This window comes from Erinaceus europaeus, chromosome 16 (assembly GCF_950295315.1).
Source record: "Erinaceus europaeus chromosome 16, mEriEur2.1, whole genome shotgun sequence".
NCBI classification, from domain to species: domain Eukaryota; kingdom Metazoa; phylum Chordata; class Mammalia; order Eulipotyphla; family Erinaceidae; genus Erinaceus; species Erinaceus europaeus.
Genome location: NC_080177.1, coordinates 52,602,206 through 52,623,472, shown reverse-complemented (window position 1 = coordinate 52,623,472; position 21,267 = coordinate 52,602,206). Strand labels below are relative to the sequence as shown.

The 21,267-nt window shown below is 37.3% G+C and overlaps 1 protein-coding gene across 6 annotated transcripts in view; it reads left to right on the top strand.

Annotated features, from left to right (window-relative positions):
* CDIN1 (CDAN1 interacting nuclease 1) overlaps positions 1-21,267 on the top strand; it is a 301,784-nt gene that overhangs the window by 158,095 nt on the left and 122,422 nt on the right. For all 6 annotated transcript variants that reach the window (XM_060175165.1, XM_016190289.2, XM_007527854.3 and 3 more), the window contains 2 exons: positions 4,796-4,861; positions 5,446-5,551. In XM_060175165.1, the coding sequence (XP_060031148.1) occupies positions 4,796-4,861; positions 5,446-5,551 (172 nt within the window). The remainder of the gene's footprint in view (positions 1-4,795; positions 4,862-5,445; positions 5,552-21,267) is intronic.

Below are 21,267 nucleotides of genomic sequence, written 5' to 3'. Positions count from 1 at the left end.
ACACCTAGGATTTTAGTGGGGTCTGAAAACCTTGAGTTTTACTGCATTTACTTGTTCGGTGCTTCTGATAAAGAGTGTCACAGGCACAATAATTGTCTTTTAATTAATTTTTCTTTTGCCAGTATATTTCTTGGCCAACTGTATACTGTGTTTCTTCTAAAAATTATCATAGGGTGATAATGATGCTGATGCTGTCAAAAGAGATTAAAAGATGTATCTTACTTTCTTCTGTGTAATTAGTTAAGTAGATAAAGTGATTCAGGGAAGTGAAGTAGAGGGTAGGAGAGGAGGGTGTCAAGTCTGAGTAATAAATATTTGATTAGAAAATTTATGGTGTCTTCTTTAGGTCTTTCTACTAGATTGCTGAGCTAAATTGTTCTAAATCTAACCACAGAGGACTGACAATTAAGCACTTTTATTTTGAAGTATATAGTTGCCCCTAACTTATAGATACTTGTATACATGCACCACCCAAAATGGAATTGAGTCCTGTGAGCTTGGAAAGTTCTCACCAGAGTAATGAAGCTGGAGGGTTCCTAAGCCCTATCCTATATCTAGGACCTGTAACTTTGCTAGAGAAAGCACCATCTTGGGGCCCGGTGGTGGCACACCTGGTTGGGTGTACATGTTATAATATGCAGCAAGGACCAGTTTCAAACCCCCAGCCCTACCTGGAGGGGGAAAGCTTTGTAAGTGGTGAAGCAGGTGTCTGTCTATCTCCCTCTCTATCACCCCTTCTCTCTCAATTTCTGGCTGTCTCTATCCAATAAATAAATAAATAGAGATAATAAAGATAAAAATTAAGAGAGAGAGAGAGAGAAAGAACTATCTGAAGTGGAACTAGGTAGTCCCATGTGTTAGGAAAAGTCTCACCAGATTATTGGGGTTGACATCTTTGGCTTGACATCTCTGGATACAATCTGAAGCAAAAAGGCAGTGACGGCTTAATGTGGCATGGTGATACTGGTTGCATTGCTTTAGTTGAGGTCAACAGAAGCAGTATAACAGGGTAAGGGATCAAGAGGACAGAAATCAAGAAATACAAGCAATATCCCAGGGGTTCCAGGACTGGGAGAAATAATGGATTTTAAAGAGATGGGGAAGGTTCCTTGTAGCCTTGGGGTTTTAAAAAGCAATAGAGAATTATTAATATAACCGAGTCAGTTGGGAGCTTGTTTTTCTTTGAAAATCCCATGATTGTTTTAACTTCACCATGCTTTGTCATTTAATGTTATCTATTAACAATGGTATCTTAGATAGTGACAGGACCAAATGATCCTGGTCCATCAGGTCTAGAGTTGTAGGTAACTTAGTATTAAAAAACAACAACAATAACAAAATAAATAAATAAACCTTAGAATTTAAAATGCTTAAATAATTTAAGCCCAAGGTATGAATTTAATCAGTTTACAAATTTGATACATTAACTCTTAGACTAGAGAAATATATACTCAGATTAAAATGTAGGTAGTTATAGAACTTGAAATATTCAATGTATTTTTTCCTGGATTATTGACTCAATAGTGATTTATATGTCTATAAATGAGTAAGAGTACAGTTTCACACCACTCTCACCACCCAAGGACTGTTCCCCACCCTGACCACTATATGGTGAACTTGACACCCCTCCCTCTTCCCACCAGAGTCGTTTACTTGGTTGCAATACACCAAACCCAGTCCAAGTACTACACTGTGTTTCCCCTTTCTGTTCTTATTTCTCAGCTTCTGTCCATAAGTGAGATCATTCCATATTCATCCTTCTCTTTCTGGCTTATCTCAGTTATATGATTCCTTCAAGCTCCATCCAAGATGAGGTGAAGATGGTGAATTCATTATTCTTAGACCCCCCCTTTGTTTTTTTGAGCTATAATCTGAAACATCATTTGTCCTTCTGAAACATTCTAATGTCTGCAAAGGTTAATCAAGCTAAGATCATTTTAATAAAATATTAATCTCTATTAATGTTAACCTCACTTTTGAAAGTGTTCGTCAACTGTCTGAAATTTCAGCTGAAGGTACTTGAGCTGATTTTAATAAGTGTCCTTTCCATTAAACATTTTGTTGATACTTGAAGACAGTCTATTTCTTTAGGTTGGATTTTTTTATTTTTTATTAGTGATTTAATAACGATTAACAAGATTGTAGGATAAGAGAGGTACAATTCCATGTAATTCCCACCACCAGAGTTCTGTATCCTCCCCCACTCAAGAACCCCACCTACCCACCATGGAAAGGCTCCCTATTCTTTTTTTAAAATTTTTTTTTAATATTTATTTATATTTATTTATTTTCCCTTTTGTTGCCCTTGATGTTTAACATTGTTGTGGTTATTGATGTCATTGTTATTAGATAGGACAGACAGAAATGGAGAGAGGAGGGGAAGACAGAGAGGGGGAGAGAAAGACAGACACCTGCAGACCTGCTTCACCACTTGTGAAGGGATTCCCCTGCAGGTGGGGAGCCGGTGACTGGAACCAGGATTCTTATGCTGGTCCTTGTACTTTGCACCATCTGCACTTAACCTGCTGTGCCACTTCCTGACTACCTGGACCAAAATTATTTATGGGTGCAAAAGGTGGAAGGTATGGCTTCTGTAATTGCTTCTCCACTGAACATGGACGTTAGCAGGCAGGTTGATCCATACCCCAAGCTTGTTTTTATCTTTCCCTAGAGGTTGGAATTTTTTAGCAGTGTTATTTGGACATAGCCCAGTGTTCCAGTGTATGTGTGCACTTCTCTCTCCCTCTCTCTCTCTCTCTCTCTCTGGCAGGAGGGCCTTTAGCATTTGCAATTACATTGCTCCCAGGTCAGCTTCTTCACATTATTTCAGATAGAAAGAGAGGGAAATACAGCACACCACCAGATCTTCTCCTAATCACTTAGTATTCCTATATGGTTCCTAAGATCAAACCTGGACTGTGCACTTGGCAAGATGTACACTCTACTAGGTGAGCTACTCAGGCCGTTTTGGATTCTCTCACATTTCCTTTTTTGTTTCAGTATATTTAAATTTATAAACCTTGATGAAAATCTTGACAGTCACTACAGATAGTCACTACAGAATCTTTATTCCTTCTTTTTGTCAGTACCAGCATTGCCCTTTTCAGTCCCGCTGACTTTCTTCATTCTCTTCTTGCTTTCCTTTCACTGTTTTCTTGAGGTCTTTTTCTTCTCATCCAGACCATGCCTTTCAAGTCTGTTTGGGTTCATTTTTCTTTGCATACTCCAATTCCAGTAAATCATTCCAAATCCAGTTGTCTTGCCACCACCAACATGAATTCTGAAACCAAAAACAAAGATGATATCTGGGGTAGTTTTTCCTGAATTTCTGTCTTAGGTTCAGTTGCCTTTCCAGGGTGAAGGACTTCAGCTGAAGTTGTTAGTTGCTCATGAACTTTCTGGCATGAATAGTTACCTTGTGTCTATTCATGATCCTGAAGGAACTTCAGGCAGCCAAGGAGGAAAAGTTTCTTGTATTACTTATCTTTGCAGTTAACATGATTTTTTTTTTTTTTAATGTTTTGAGAAGAAACTGTTCTGCATTCTGGTAGCATAGCAGCCCTTCAGAATATAGATAGTTAAGGGACTCTTTTGCCAAAATTTAACCAAAATATGTAGTTTAAATATGTGTTCTGCCATTAAGAGGCTATCAGTATTGAAATGCTGACCTTTTGAAATGTACACAAAAGTGTTCTGAAACAGAGTTTCTGAACATTGGCCCTGAAACCACTGTCTTTGGCTGACAAATGGATTGGAAATAAGCTACCCAACACTGGGAATGGGCCATTAATTTTAATCAAAGGTGATGCAGGAAGGCGAATGGGATGCATGACAATGTCAACAGCCCAGTAGGTGTTAAAAGACCACACAGCCTTCCTTGTTACTTGGTTGGGCCATTAGTTGAGGTTGGGTGAAGACAGAATGCCATGTCTGGAATTGAATGACCAGGTCACTCCAAAAACTAATGGAGAACTCTTCATTTCAGAAAGCACATTGTAATACCTTTAGAACTCAAGGACAACATTTAGAAAATATTGAATTCTTTTTTTGTTTTTTAAATCAAGCACCTTGCTAGGGTTTTCCAACATTGTCAAGCTCCCCATTTCCCTGCCTCCTTTTGTCTAAATGGATCATTGATATTTACAGAGGATCAAGAAATTGAATAGACTTAGAAAAAAAAGTTTCAAAGCCTGTTTGCTTTTTAGAATTACATATTGTTAGTTGTAAATCTCTAGTAAAAGCCAGAAACAATGCACACCAAAGGAATTAAGCAAGGTAATTAATTCTCAGTGGTGATCTCATTGTTCTTTTCCCTTTCTTGGATTGCTGTGTGTAAAGATACTCTCACTAATTGAAACAAAACTTGCTTAATTATTTTAATGAAAGCATTTGTTTTCTACTTGTACAGACCATTGTGTTTGTACCATACTGTAAATTGTCAATATTGGCTGATAACATTGGTAATATTCATGGTGGCTAAAGCTTTTCTTTTAATCAGTAAGTGTATTCCACTATTTTGAGTAGTTTTCATTTTAAAAATGGTAGCCTGTGACAGCTTGAATTAATGATGTTTGTAATAAAGACATAAAAATGCAAAGATACATAAGCATTTTTATTTCTGTGTTTCAGGTTTGTTAAGAAAGTTCATTTATTCTATCACGGCTTTGAATATATAAGAAAGATATGTATGACTGCATTAGTGATTTTTTATACATTTTTTTAAAAGCAAAGCAATTATATTACTGTCTTAAAAGTGGAATACTATTGTAAGTAACAGTATTTGTTCTTTCTATAGATGAAGATCAGCTCCGGGCAAAGGGTTATGACAAAACTCCAGATTTTATTTTGCAAGTACCAGTTGGTAAGTCTTTAAATTCTGTTATGCATTTTCTTATAGATAAGAGGAATGTTTTTCCATTTTGTTTAAAAAAATGGCTAATAACAGCAAACATTGCCCGTGAATTACCTTTATAGTATTTAAATGGGCATGATACTTGAACAGATTATCGTAAAATAAAAGCAAATAATAGAATGAAGAAATTGATGTCTTCAAAAGTCTTATATTCCTTTAAAACAGAAACTTGCCTTCTGAAGACATTTTCCTTGCTATTTCCAGGTCATTTCTTTACATATTGAATCTTTGACACACACTTCTGTTGAAAAGCCTAGTTCATCTTGGTTTACTTTCCTAGTACTTGCCAACTTATAAAGGCACACTGAGAATACAATGGCGTATTTTGAAGATGATGATAAGAGATGTGATTGCAGCATAAATATTGCGTGTAATGAACACACACAATGTGCTGATTTATAATTATATCTATAAATGATGGTAAGGACTAAGTCTATGCTCTTTTAATATAAAGAGTGCTTAGAGAGACCTGTACAGAGTTCAGACTCTTCAATCTTCCCTTTGCTTTGTATTAGTAATGCTTTGTCCCTTAGCTGTAGAAGGACACATAATTCACTGGATTGAAAGCAAAGCCTCATTTGGTGATGAATGTAGCCACCACGCCTACCTGCATGACCAGTTCTGGAGCTACTGGAATAGGTAAGGTCCCATTATTTTCCTCTTAAGATAAACGAGACTCAGCTGAAATCTCATTAGAAAAAATATTTTGTTTAGCTGGTAAAATACTAGTAGCCTTTGTTTCTAGCAAATACAAAGTCTTGATTAATGTATTTGCTTCAGATAATTTAAACTTCTCTGCTTTCATTATGTTGCTTCATTTTTTAAAACTGAGCATCTCAGCATAAGAGCAAACTTAATAGGTATTCCACTTGCATTTTACAATTAATACTAAAGTCACTTAAAACAATGAAGCTTAAGGTATGTTTCGTAGTATGATATTGACACTAACCTGTTACCCTTTTGATGTGAAATTTAGCTTAATGTTAGACCTTAAAAATATTTTATCCTTAGCTCTCTGAGGAAGAAAATACTCAAATAATATGGAAGATCAAAATAATTTGCCATCCAATCATATAAAATAATTCCCATACAACTCTCAATTGGTATTCTAGAAGATAGGCCACTTCAATGATTAAGAAAAGGATGGTGTTAAAAGATGCTGTATTTCTGGATACCCCCATGTTCCAGGGCATATAAATAAACTCAGTTAACCCTCACAATAAAGTTACTTTCATCCTCATTTTTCCCCCAGTTAAATATACTGATAATCAAAGAAAGAAAATAACCAGCCAGTCATCATGGGTCTGCATTTGTGTCTCTCATTCCTAAACTTCTATTTCCTGTTCTATTGTCTTTAACAGTACAGCTGCTGAAACCTGGGTGAGGTCCACCATTGATGTTTTCATGGCATTCATGCTTTTCCCTTTAGAGCAGGAGTGGGGTTAAAGGAAAGCCTTCCTAAATGAACTGTGTTCCTCACTCACTGACCAAGATAAGTCTATGGTAAGATGACATGGCCCAGATCTCATTAAGAAATGAGACAGTAGCATCTGTGGACAATAGTTTTATGGGTGCGGAGGGCAGTGATAGGCTACAGAATTTGGCATTACACTATTACTCAGCTTTATAAAAGGCTAGTGGACCTCGCCTGTAGCAGCTGTGCTAGACTAAGCCCTCTTTTTGCCATGGTAACAATGATCATGACAAAATGCTGGATGTAATGGCTTTCTTGATTTTCTTGTGTAATTGTGCATAGCATCCGAGCTTAACTTTACAGGGATGGAGGAGGAAAGTGCAAAATGTTTTAGAAATCAATGCTGCTTCAGCATTTCCTGCCTTTTATTCAGCTATTATTCAAATTAGCAGTAATGTAACAAATTGAATTTTAGATTCTGAGCAATTTTATGATGAGTTGGAAATAGTAAAGAAAGCATCAGTTTTGATAGTATAGGAAAAGCAATGACAAGAAAATCAAATTGTATAATTTTAGGATGCTAAAGGATTTCACAAACTGATAAATGGAATCATTATTCATTGAGGCTGCCTGCACCTTTCCCCCTTGGTATTGGTCAAATCGTTCATGAGTCATAATCACAAATTGAATGTCACTGGCTTAAAAATTCCCAAAGTATACCTTCATTCTACAACAATTCAACTATTGGTTACCCTCTCTGTGCATTACACTCACTGTCTTTTTGAAAAAGGGAAATCATCATCCTGAGGATAGAAGGAAGGGCCACACAGCATGCAAAACTTAAGTTCTACTGCTGAGCCACTCCCCAGGCCCAACACTCATTGTTTTAAATCTATAAAGTAATCTAGTCACCTGAATGATAGACCTACACATTACTGACATGGCTGGAGAGAGAGAGTGCGTGATGGATAGTTTAATACTCTTTCTATTGGACTAGAATGTAGATTATTTTGTTTCCTGCCACTTTTACTATTGCAGTACAGTTTCACTTAGGCTGCTATCAATTTATTTTACCTAAACGCATCTTTTTCAGTATCTACCAACTAAGTGGAATTATATAATTTACATATAGGGGAAGTCATGCGGTAATGGAAAGCCTTATCCTGTGTTGCTTAAGAATATTCTAGAATTGGGAGTCGGACAGTAGCTCAGCAGGTTAAGCACAGGTGGTGTGAAGCACAAGGGCCAGTGTAAGGATCCCGGTTCGAGCCCCGGCTCCCCACCTGCAGGGGAGTCGCTTCCAGCTGGTCTGCAGGTGTCTGTCTTTTTCTCCCTCTCTCTTGGTCTTCCCCTCCTCTCTCTATTTCTCTCTGTCCTATCCAACAATGACGACATCAATAACAACAACAATAACAACAACAACAATAAAAAACAACAAGGGCAACAAAAGGGAAAATAAATAAGTATAATAAAAAATGAAAAAAAAAGAATATTTCAGAACTCCCTAGGAGGAGTAAGTAGTCTCCACAAAGGACACTGCTGCTGCCAGATATTTATAGAGAAGCCAAAAATGTATCACATGCTAGAATTCAAAATGAAATCTATAGGGTTACTTGGATACAAAATATTACTTATAAAAAGAATGTACATTTACTGCTATTGATGGAACAAGGACATAACCTATCTTTGAAAGTATGAGATCCAACTCTTCATAATTTTACTCAAAGTACAAATGGATGTTTGTATTCCTTAGACATAAATATTTATGGCTGTATCTTAAGTTAAGAGATAGTGTATCAAATATATGTTAGCGCCAAGTAGAAATGTAAGTTCAAATTGAATAGGCATGAATAATTGATGCAGGCTGTATGTGACAGTGAAAGGAAGGTGGCCCAACTGTTTAGCCTGTCTCCCTTCTCTTCCCATGCCTGCCTGCCTGCCTCTCTCTCTCTCTCTCTCTCTCTCTGCCTCCAGGGTTATTGCTAGGGCTTAGTGTCTGCACTAAGAATCCACTGTTCCTGGCAGATGTGTATATATATATATATGTATATGTATATGTATATGTATATGTATATGTATATGTATATGTATATGTATATGTATATGTATATGTATATGTATATGTATATGTATATATTCCATTATATTGGAAAGGACAGAGAGAAAATGAGAGGGGAGAAGAAGAGAGAGAGAGGGAGATAAAGATAGACATCTGCAGACCTGCTTCACCAGTTGTGAAACGACCCCCCTGCAGGTTGAGAGCCAGGAACTCGAACTGGGATCCTTGCATGGGTCCTTAGTCATGGTACTATATGTGCTTAACTCGGTGCACCACTGCCCAACTCCCTTCCCATGCCTATCTCTATTCTACACCTGACAAGGGATCAGAGGTCAGCAGATGCAGTATCAGTTGGTATGGATTGAGAGAAGCCAGTTGAAAAATGAGCCATGCCCCAGAGGCTCTGCCCTACTAGGGAAAGATAGAAATAGGGTGAGAGTATGGATCTACCTGCCAATACCCATGTCCAGTGGAGAAACAATTACAGAAGCCAGACCTTCCACCTTCTGTACCCCATAATAATCCAAGGTCCATACTTCCAGAGAGATAAAGAATAGGAAAGCTTCCAGTGGAGGGGATGGGATATGGAACTCTGGTGGTAGGAAATGTGGAATTTTACCCCTCTTATCCTATGGTTTTGTCAATATTTCCTATTTTTTAATTTTATAAATAAAAAATTTAAAAAGGATCAAATACATCCTACCTACATATAAGTTTCCTGTACACTTTCACAATCTCCTCCCCGCCTAGGATTGCCTACTCTGGTGGTCTGCCCTTATATCAGCACCTGAAAGGAGAACGAATTAGGTCCAGGGAGTGATCTCAGTGCTATTTAATCAAGATGTTTGGAGGACTGTTTTTACTTGAAATGTTGCCTAGAATGGAATTGTTTGTTTCTTTGAGCCTACTGACTTCTTACCCAACAATTGCAGGTACAACCAAAGTGAGCCAAAGCTGAATCCTCTTAGGGATTCCTCTTGACTTGTTCTAAAGAACAGCATCAAAGGAAGCAAATGCATATATTTCTCAGTTATTTTTTCTATTGGTAGCGGGATATGAGAGGCAGTGAACATCAGAATATAAACAATCTTGATCATATTTATGTATCACTGAAAAAGAGTCAGAGTTCAGTTGCATCTGTCAGATTTTTGAATCTGACATAAAACTGTACTGCCCCAATAAACTAATGCCTAGAGTTGATGTTACTTCACTTCTTACCCACTGTTTCTTTTGTTGTAGTTTTTAAGATTGCTTATTTACTCAGTGGTTTAGTGATCATTTCCCAAGTCCATGCTCACTCAAGAGAATAGGTATTTGTCATCAGAGCTACCAGTGATTCTGTGTTAAGGAAGGTATTTCCCAGAAGCTGCCCAAAGTGGGGTTTTTTTTTTTTTCTCCTGTATTAAGATACTTCCAGAAAGCCTGCAATTAGCCAAATCACAGATTTCCAGTTATTTCAGTCTTGTTAAAAGCAAGGCTGATCACATCTGTCTTAAGTTGTAGTAGTGCTTCAGCAATAGAAGCTCTTGCAAACCTTCAATTATGCAGCCTCAGAAGGCAAGGCTCCCTTGTACTAACGAGTAGTCATCAGCAACAACAAGAGATAGATTGACTAATAATTAGCAAATGCACTGGAGAGGGCTTCTTTGAAGGTAAAATATCATAATTTGCTTTTCCATCTCTTATAGTAAAGATAGCTGTGAGATGTTGATAGCTTGTTGTTCCAGAGAAATGTTTGACACTATTACTAGCTGGCATAACCTTGAAATAATTGAAAAGGATACATTGTCGTATATCTGGTTTTATAATATTTTTTGCTTATGTTTGAAGACCACTTCTTTCTGCATTTCTAATGTAACTAGCAAGAAATTTCTCTACCAGGGCATTCAGATTTCCTACCATTGTGAATTGCTTTCAATGTTGACTTTAAATTCTAAACTGAATTTTTAAAAATAGAGAGATACTTTCTTAGGTTCTCTAAGTGGTATTGGCAAAGAAGAAATGATTATTGAGAGGCTGGAGTGAGTTAAGTCAGTCTAGTAAATGAGGAAAATTTTGATGTACAAGAAAGTATCAGTGAATTAGATTAATAGAAAGGTACTGATTACTATTTCCAACTATCAGCAAGGTTTTCACTGGAGGAAGGACACATTAGCCAGTTTTCCAAGTCTTTGGGGTTAAAAATCTTTTGGTAAGGGGGTAAGACAGTAGCACAGCAGGCTAAGCACAAGTGGCGCAAAGTGCAAGGACCAGCGTTAAGGATCCTGGTTCGAGCCTCTGGCTCCCCACCTGCAGGGGGGTCACTTCACATATGGTGAAGCAGATCTGCAGGTGTCTTATCTTTCTCTCCCCCTCTCTGTCTTCCCCTCCTCTCTCCATTTCTCTCTGTCCTATCCAACAACGACAACATCAATAACAACAACAATAAAACCACAAGGACAACAAAAGGGGGGAAAAAAGCAAGTTAAAAAACTTTAAAAAACATCTTTTGGCAGTTAAAACAATGACTTTCTTCTGGACCCAGTAAAGTAGAGTTAATGTAAGTCACATATGATTCAGAAATGTTATCCCAAATAAAACTAGCAGATAATTGTGTGGTCTAAGAAACAGTATGATAATCTAGAGAGAATGAGGAGAAAAATAAAAGCCATTCTTTCAGTAGGAAGTGAAACAAAAACACAGTTAGATTCAGCCTAAGTATCAGAGTCCACTTCTGAAATGGACTAAAGAGCAGGCTGAAATTGATGTTAAAATGGCACAGTGATGCCTTCACCTTACATTTTTTAAAAAAACCATAGACACTATATAAAATATGTTGATGTGGACAGTTCTCTAAAGAATTAACTATGTGTAGTGGAGCTTGGAGTTTGAAAGTGGATCTTCAATTTATTTTTATTTTTTTATATACTTTAAAAATTTTATTTATAAAAAGGAAACACTGGCAAAAAAACATAGGATAAGAGGGGTACAACTCCACATAATTCCCACCACCAGAACTCCATATCCCATCCCCTCCCTTGGTAGCTTTCTTATTCTTTATCCCTCTGGGAGTATGGACCAAGGGACATTATAGGGTGCAGAAGGTGGAAGATCTGTCTCCTGTAATTGCTTCCCCACTGAATATGGGCCTTGATAGGTCGATCCATGTCGGGGTCCTTCGTGGACCCTCTCCTCAGTCAGACCTGGTCAGCTAACCCACTCTGTTGCGCACCAGAGGTGGGGCCGAAGAGGTCCAGACCAAGGGCAGCAGGGGTGAGCACACTAAGATCTCTCTCTAGAGACCGTGGCAAGAGACGGAATCAGAGATCACTCAGGGTACCATTGCAGGGAATAGTACATTTATTGTGCAGCAGAGCATAGTTTTTAAAGGGTGGTAGGGGCGAGGAGAGGTTTGTTAAGGGATACCTTATATGGTCAAGACAGCAGGGGGTAGTGAAATGGTGAGGGTCTTTCCAGTAACCATTGGGTAAATGCTCGAGCTAGTTTGGGTAATGAGGAAGTGAAACCGCCAGCTAGCACAGAGAGGATGTAGGTTCCTGCACGAGGGAGGCTCACAGGGGGACTGGGACCTGTTAGGTTTCTTCTTGCTCAACCCATAGAAGCAAAAAGCCCCTGGAGAGACTGACAGAAGGCCTGTGCCTCCCAGGCATCCAGGGGTTCCCCCCCCCATGGCCCATACCACACTCGACCTCGGCTTATGCAAGGTCCCACAGATCCATACTCCTAGCCTGTCCCTCTCTTTCCCTAGTGAGGCGGGAATCTGGGGGAGCGAGGTTACAGGATATATTGGTGGGGTCATCTGCCCAGGGAAGTCCGGTTGGCATCATGTTAGCATCTGGAACCTGGTGACTAATAGAAGAGTTAACATAAAATGCCATACAAATTGTTGATTAAAGCTTTTAGGAGAGTCAACATTTCAAAGACTCAGCCTATGGTATATGCAATAAAAAGTTTGAGACATTCAATCAATTTTCCCCTCTCATATTAATTAGTGATTTATATGACTACAAGGTGCTAGACATAAACATAACACCATTCCCACCACCAAAAGACTATGTCCCATCTCATCACCCCCCCCCCACCCCCAGTGATGCCGAACATCCACCCTCACCATCTACCCAAAGACTTTAACTTTGGTACAGTACTCCAAATTCAGTCAAATCCTGCTTTGAGTTTCCCTTTCTGTTCTTCTCTCTCAACTTCTGTTTATGAGTGGGATCATCCCATACTTATCTTTGTTGTCTTTCTGACTTAGCTCACTTAACATAATTCTTTCTAGCTCCAGCCAGGATGGGTCAGAGAAAGTGGGTTCATTGTTCTTAATAGCTGCCTAGTATTCCATTGTGTACATATACCATAGCTTTCTCAGCCATTCATCTGTTATTGGGCACCTAGGTTGCTTCCAGGTTTTAGTGCTCTTCAATTTAAAATAGAGCTGGCCATCTTTTGATGAAATAGTATTACCAGTTGACAGCATGAGTAACTTTTATCACCTCTGTTTAAGAGGCATATTTTCCCATTTCTGACCTTTTCCTTTTTACTGTCATTCAAGAATCTCTTGGAATGGGTGACTGAAATGAGTTTGTAATATCCTAATTTACCACATTGCGATTTCTCATCTTCCTCGTGTAGTATAAGGAAAATCAGTGGCACATGCAATTTACGTGTCTCATACCCTGTCCTTATAAAGCACAAATCTACATGGTTATATAAAAGTTATGGTCATCATCAATCGCTTCTAATTTCTAATTAACTGAAGATCATGTCCTTCTAAAAGCTAAATTCTGAACTTGGAAATAATACAAGTTAGACTATCTTTTCTGAAATACCAAGGGCCAAGGCTTCAGCCCCAGCACTTCCATTTGCCAAAGTTCAGCAGTGGGATCTGATCTCTTTTACAAGCAAGTTTTTAAAACAAAATGTAAACTAAACCAGGGGCCAGGCTTTGGTGCACCTGGTTAAGTGTACATATTACTATGCACAAGAGCCTGGGTTAAAGTCTCCAGTCCTCACTTGCAGAGGGAGAGCTTCACAGGTAGTGAAACAGTGCTGATTTATTTTTTAAAAGTAACCTACTCGAGGGTTAAAGAATAGGAAAGCTAACAGGAGAGGGGATGGGATACGGAGCTCTGGTGATGGGAATTATACCCCTTATCCTATGGTCTTTTCAGTGTTTCTATTTGTTAATTAATTAATTAATTTTATCTATAGTATCTATAGTATCCTTGAGAATTCATTCCTTTTTAAATATTTGCTTATTCATTATTGGATAGGGACAGAGAAATTGAGAGGGGAAGGGGGATACAGAAGGAGAGACAGAGAGACACCTGCAGCTCTACTTCACCACCTATGAAACTTTCTTCCTACAGGTTGGGACCAGGGGTTTGAACCTGGGTCTTCACACACTGTAGTGTATGCACTTAACCAGGTGTGCCACCACCTGACCCCTAGGTAATTCATTCCTTATGATCATAAATTCAAAATTAATACAGAATTTCTCTTATGTAAAAGTGATAATTTTGTCCATAAAATTCATCAACATAAATATATGTGAGATCATCTTGATTGTCCTTGTCAGCTTCTACTTTGCTACTTTAAGAAAATTCTATATTAATTGTGAAGACAGTAAAAATAAAATCATTGGGGAGTCTGGCTATAGCGCAGCGGGTTAAGCGCAGGTGGCGCTAAGCTCAAGGACCGGCGTCAGGATGCCGGTTCGAGCCCCCGGCTCCCGACCTGCAGGCAGGTCCCTTCACAGGCAGTGAAGCAGGTCTGCAGGTGTCTGTCTTTCTCTCCCCCTCTCTGTCTTCCCCTCCTCTCTCCATTTCTCTCTGTCCTATCCAACAACAACGACATCAATAATAACTACAACAATAAAACAACAAGGGCAACAAAAGGGAATAAATAAAATAAAATTTAAAAAATAAATAAATAAATAAATAAAATCATTGGTTGTATACTTGGACTGAGTATATAAAATATTACTAAGTGCAACACTAGGCTGTAGTATTTCATCATCATCCAAAGCCTATCATTTTCTTCATGTGAAATGAATATCTTAATACTGTTGATACATATCCCTAGTGCAACACATTCTAGCAAAAACAGTTCATCACTAGTAGCATAGATGTATGATTGAATTAAATAAATATATAAATTATGTGTTGAGATAGCAAATTAGGCATTTCAGACCATACAACAATGAACGAAATGTAACCTTGCCTTCAAGAATCTTAATAGAGAAACAAAACATGTACATAGATCACAAAAATAGCTAACACTGGGTACCAATTATGTTCAAGGCACTGGTTTATTATTCTCTTTAATCTATATAGTAGTCTAATGAATTCATACTAACTAGTATTTTTCCCTATCCCATATGAGAAAATTGAGACACAGAGAGGTTAAGCTACAAGTCAAGGGCACAGCTAGTAAGCCAGGGGAGATTTGTAAATAGGAGAGTGGCATGATTGGAAACTAATTTTAGGGTGGGTATTATGGTGGAAACGAAAAATTGGGGAATGGAAAACAATTGCTATTATAGCCATCTACATTGAAATTACCAATTAACTCCTTGGCATCACATATTCCCTGGCTTGCCTTTCTTTCATGTCAAAGTATCTATCTCACACAACATTAACATAAAAAGATTTTTAAAATGGTTTATCCATTAATTCTCAAATAATGATATAATAGTAAAAATGAAAGGAGGTTTATAAAAGCAATTCACAGAGCTCAGCAAATAAAATATTGTTTCATAGGGGAGTAGAGGGAAAAGATAACTTTTTGAGATTTTAATATTTGTGGTAGGTAAAATAATAATGCCATTAAAACTGGATTGGAAAATAACCTAGGTTAGCAATAACTTTGGTTGCAATGTTTAGAGATACACAAAGAGAGCTGAGTTGTAGGGAAGGAATCAGGATAGATGATCAAGGATAGATTTAGGCATCATTTATGGTAAGCCACACAGGTTTTCTCAGAAGTGGAAAGGAGAAAACTGTTTATTTTTCTATAGAGAGAAGACAGTCGTGATTTAATGGCATGGTAAATGTAGAAAATGATTAGCAACAATTTCTTACAACAAATAAAATAGCTTCTAAATTCACTGTCTGCCAACTTTCATTTCTCACATTTAAGCACCTATAAATGGTTTTTAGCCCTGTTTCATTGAATTGTTATTTCAAGAACAGATAGTTTACCTAGCCATAGTTTCACTTGTGAATTTCATGGGCTTAGAAAGTAATACCAAAATGTAAAAACCTAAGGCTTTTCACAATCACACTTGAAAGAAACCTTGGGAGTTGCATTTGTCAAGCAGCTAGGAAAACCATTCATGCATACCTCACATCCAAAGCTCTATGGGCAGCCCCAACATAAAGAACTGAAAGGTCATTCCTCTTCCTGCTGTGTGATGGTTTGTTGATGTATTTTGACACCCCAGTACAATGCTGCAAGAATCTGACCTTCCTGCAACACTGAGGGACTCAGGTTTGGTCAGGATACCTGACACTAACTGCCCTGCTAGCTTCACTTCTCTCCTTACAGATAAACACCCTCCTCAGAGGTGCTTGAAATATTGCCTTCAGCACAGAAACATTTAAGAATAAAAATGAACATCATGATTGTTTTAATTTTTTTTTTTTTTTGGCTTTTTCTAGCCCCATTTTTCCCCAGTTACCATTAAGTTGAAGCCCTTACTTGGAACTGTTATGGCATTTAATGAAAAGAAATGAAATTCATTTTTCGAAGTGATAAATATGAAGAGAGCTTGTTAATACTTAGAAGAGAAAAACTGAAACTATATATTGTAATCTTACAATCTTGTAACAAACTTAATAACAAATGAAAATGCAAAAAATGTTTTTAAAAAAAGGGGGAAACTAAGCAAATGAAGTCTCTAAACTGTGATACATTTTACAGCCTTTATCTTTGGGACGAAGACTATTCCCTGGCATTCAGATGTTTGAGGGTTACTTCTAAAGTGCCAGGTTAATGGACAGAAATATGAATCTGAGGTAGTAGCTTTTGAAGTAGTTGCCTCAAAGATGTATCATATGTTAAGAGGCTGAAGAATGAGTTGGAGGCCAGCAAGCTGTCAAAAGAATTTTCTGTCATACATAACTATGTTTGGTGGTAGATTTACATACTGTGAAGCAGAACTTTGACTGGTTAACTATATTATTTTCTAATGCAATATCATGGTGTTTGGGAATGGAAGGTAAAATGCTTATAACTAAATGAATTTCTAAAATATAAAAATAACAAGCTAAATATTTTTTAATCCATAGCAGCTATTCAGCCCCCATAAATAGTAAATATAAAATAAGTGTAACAACCTTTCTCTCCAAGCATTTAGACTATACTGTGCAAAAAGTTTTATGTTATGTCTTTATGTTATGTCTCTATCATAATATTAGAAAAAGGAGTGTTTTTCAATATACTGTTTCCAAATGTGATAAATGTCTATTAAATGAAATTAGTGTACTCTTGTCCAAGGTTAAGTATCTTAGTGGCATGCATGGAATTTTGAAGTGCTTGATTATTTAGTCATTCACCTTTATTTGGTTTAACCTCTGAACATTTCAGTAGCACCTTGGACATCATATGTCTTTGTTTAAATTAGTTCTCTTTTTGTTTTCTCTGCCCTCGTAAATGTTGTCATGTCACTGGAAACTGATGCCTGGTACAGACACTGCGCTTTCAACTCCTATCTAGGTTATCTCAAAGCCTCAGCTCCAATTTCCTGGTAGTCCTCATTCAGATTAGGTCTCTTGAGTCTATGTGCTATGGGAACTGACAGCCCTGGTCCCACACTCCTGCCCAAGGCTTGATCATGCACACTTCACTGACACCAGCATGTGGCCTCCTCACAGACCTTACCTTTCAGAAGTTTGTGTAATTTTTAATTGACTCTTCTACCTGCCATTACAAATGTACTTCTCTTTGTAGCATCTTTACATAAGAGCTGTTGAAAAACCTCCTTTCACTTAACTATTACATGGATTAATTTTACTTAACAATGACGGGTTTTCCTGGTGAAACACAAATGACCAAATTCTTTTTCTAACTATTCTATATAACTAGGTAGCCCCTCACTCTGTGATCACATAGACCAGTGATCAGACACACAGACATGCAGACACACAGTTACTGCTGGAATACAAAAAACACTATTTCTAAGGATAGGGAAATGGTCGAGTTCTGTCCTGAAAGCCTTTTTACTGAATTTATTCATAATGTCTCCACTAGACACTTCTATCCTCAAAATTCACATACATGCAAGCTTAAATTAACCCAGTTGTCCCAAATATCACAGCATCCTATAGACATCTTTTCCTAAGAAAGTAGACCACGAAGTTCTGTTGTGTGCTGGAGTCTTGCTCTTCTTTAATGAATTCTCAGCAGAAATTAAAAGTCTTTCACTGTAGTAAGAAAAAACATATCCTATCAATTATTTTTTTACAAAGCAATAATTCATTGTAGTTGATCATAAATGTCAGGAAGCAAAGACCCAGCTGAAGCATTTTGTCACTAATCATGCTGTTTTTCTTCTAATTAGTTAATTTACATTTTATAAATTAAGGGTAAAATTCAGACAGAAGATAACATCATAGCTTTAACTGACCTATATTTGTATCTGCCAAATTTAAGTTAATTAGAAATGTAGATGTTGTTTGTTTTATCTGTCAGAAAAGCTCATCTTTTTACTTAAAAAAAAAAAAGTAGACACACTTATCCCCCCTCAGCATTTATCATCTAAATAATAGTCTTGCCAAGATGGCAGCTTCATAATAAACTCTTTTCAGTGGAGTGATGGGTAATGAAGCTTGCTTGTGAAGGCAGCGAAAAATGTTGTCTGGCCAAATGCATGAATATGATGGCTAGAGAATCAGTGGACTTTCTCAGTCATCAATCTTTTTAGTAGCCTCTTATACATCTGAATATTTTGATAGATGGTCTAATAATTGAGTTATCTATCTTTCTAACTATCATAGTTGCATAAAAATTATTCTCACATGCTACTGAATATTAAATATATTGGGTATTCAGTAAATTTTTCATAAAAGGGCCAAAAGGTGAAAGATTTTTGTTATTCCATAAATGCCTCTAATATGTGGAGTGAAAATCATTCTTAAGTCCCTCAGTGATAAACAAGTATAAATTTCAAAAAACAGAACAGACTCAGACCAAAATAAAATGAACAGTAGTTACTGTAGTGAGTAAAAAATAAGCCTTGGTAAACACATAGCCACAATACTGTGTTGTTATATGGGCTGCCTTTGCAGGACTGATTCCTGTTGTACATTTAATGTGACACAGATTTACATACAAGAAGCATATGAGATGTGGTTGCAAAAAAAAAAAAAAAAAACTAGTGATTCTGATGTACCCATCTTTCTGTGAGGAAACTTGGGTAAGGAAACTTGAGTATCAGTTGCCTGCCTAGCTTCTCATCTAGTGATGTTTTCTGTTTATATATCTTTCTTCCCATATAGCTTTATATCATGCTTTTTTGATTGCCCATACACCACCCTAGTAAAAAATATATAAGTATGCTTCATTGAAAATGAAAAGATTAAGGGCAACTGGCAGGAAACACATCAGTTTTCTCACCCCTGCCATCCTCACTTCTTCAAGGGGACCTTGCAGTGTTAACTTCCCAATAGCCAACATAAAATGGTTTTGCCCTCGAAGAACAGGCATTTGTTTGTAAGTCTCCAAAGGTTACAAATCCTAAGCATCTTTTTTTAAAAAATCAAATCCAAAAGGCTAAGAAATATATGAAAAAATGCTCCAAGTCATTAATTGTCAGAGTAATGCAAATAAAGACTACAATGAGATACCACTTCACTCCTGTGAGAATGTCATACATCAGAAAAGGTAGCAGCAACAAATGCTGGAGAGGTTGTGGGGACAAAGGAACCCTCCTGCACTGCTGGTGGGAATGTCAATTAGTCCAACCCCTGTGGAGAGCAGTCTGGAGAACTCTCAGAAGGCTAGAAATGGACCTACCCTATGGCTGCACAATTCCTCTCCTGGGGATATAGCCTAAGGAACCAAACACATCCATCCAAAAAGATTTGTGTATACCTATGTTCATAGCAGCACAATTTATAATAGCCAAAACCTGGCGGCAACCCAGGTGTCCAACAACAGATGAGTGGCTGAGCAAGTAAGTTGTGGTATATATACACAATGGATACTACTCAGCTATTAAAAATGGCGATTTCACCGTTTTCAGCCCATCTTGGATAAAGCTTAAAGAAACCATGTTAAGTGAAATAAATCAGAAACAGAGGATGAAGATGGGATGATCTCCGCCACAGGCAGAAGTTGGAAAACAAGATCAGAAGAGAAAACACTAAGCAGAACTTGGAATGAATTCGATGTATTGCACTACAGTAAAAGACTCTGGGGTGGGTGGTGGGGGAGGGTTAAGGTCCTAGAACAGGATGGCAGAGGACCTAGTGGGGGTTGTATTGTTATGTGGAAAACTGGGAAATGTTATGCATGTACAAACTATTGTATTTACTGTGGACTCTAAAGCATTAATCCCCTAGTAAAGGGGAAAAAAATGAAGAAAAAAAAAAACCACTCAAATAAGCAAGACCGTGTAAGTTGGATTTCTGTTAGCCAGTCCTGATGATAGCTTTTCATCAGCAGTGCCAGCTCTAAATTATCTTTTGTTTATTTAATATCATACTTTTTCTCATCTTTCTTTCAAAATTGTGAATATTGAGTTCATCAGAATTAACTCCATTTAAGATTTTAAATAGCCTTCAAAATAAGGACAATTTGTAACCCATTTCAAGTACAAGAGATTTGAGATGAAAGTCAAAGACAGTGGTCAGAAACAAGTATAAAAATGTCTTCAATCTTCTTTTTCTTCTAACTTTAATTCCAGCTCACAGTTGTGCTAATTACAAAAGTTTAGGATGATAGACCTTCTTTCCCTTCATTTTCTTTCTTTTCTTTTATTTATTTATTATTATTTTTAACTAGGGCATTGCTCAGCTCAGGGATATGGTTGGTACAGGGGATTGAACCTGGGACTTTGGAGCCTCAGGCATAAGAGTCTCTTTGCATAACCATTATGCTACCTACCTCTGTTCCCCCTTCATTTTCTAGACTGCAACTAATAATTAAGAAAGACAATACCAATTGTGGCAATCCTCCTACTATTTACATCTAAGGAACTATTACTTTCTGGGAGTTTGATGTTTCCTTGGTTTCAAGGCTGTTACTTTCTTTACTTGTGAAGTTGAAGACTTGTAACTATTCTATTGTAATCTGAGGATTTTAAGTATTATCAACTTTAAACTATATATTTAAAGCAGTTTGGAGTGGCCAAATTAAAGGAGAGAGGAGACTTTTCTTAATCAAAATAGCAAACATCTGTCTGCTATTCCAGTCTGTCTTTTGATTAGCATGGCCTCATTCATCATTGCTTTCTGATAAGAACACCAAGAAGTCATGTCCTTTTGTTTTAAATGATAAATATGCCTTTGTCATGAATTTTCATAGGCATCCCAGAATTTACATCTGAATTGTCAAAATGTAAATGCCCAGCTCTTGCAATAAGTGACAGTATTAGTGAAATAAAGAAGTTTTTTATTTGTCATAGACAGGCCTTAGATGGAGGCATGATGATACTATGTGGGATAGGACGCTGGAAAAATTTGCCCTTCCCCTACTATTTTTTCTAAGATTTATCTTTCATCAGCAAGAGGCAATCAACCACAGGAGGTAATCAGTGAGAGTTTTTACTTTAGTGTCATCAGTTCATCTTTCTAGGTTTTATGTTTAGACTTGAGAGCTGATAGAGCTTATTGAAACCAATACTGTTTGAAGTAATAGATTTCTGGTGATGAAGCAACC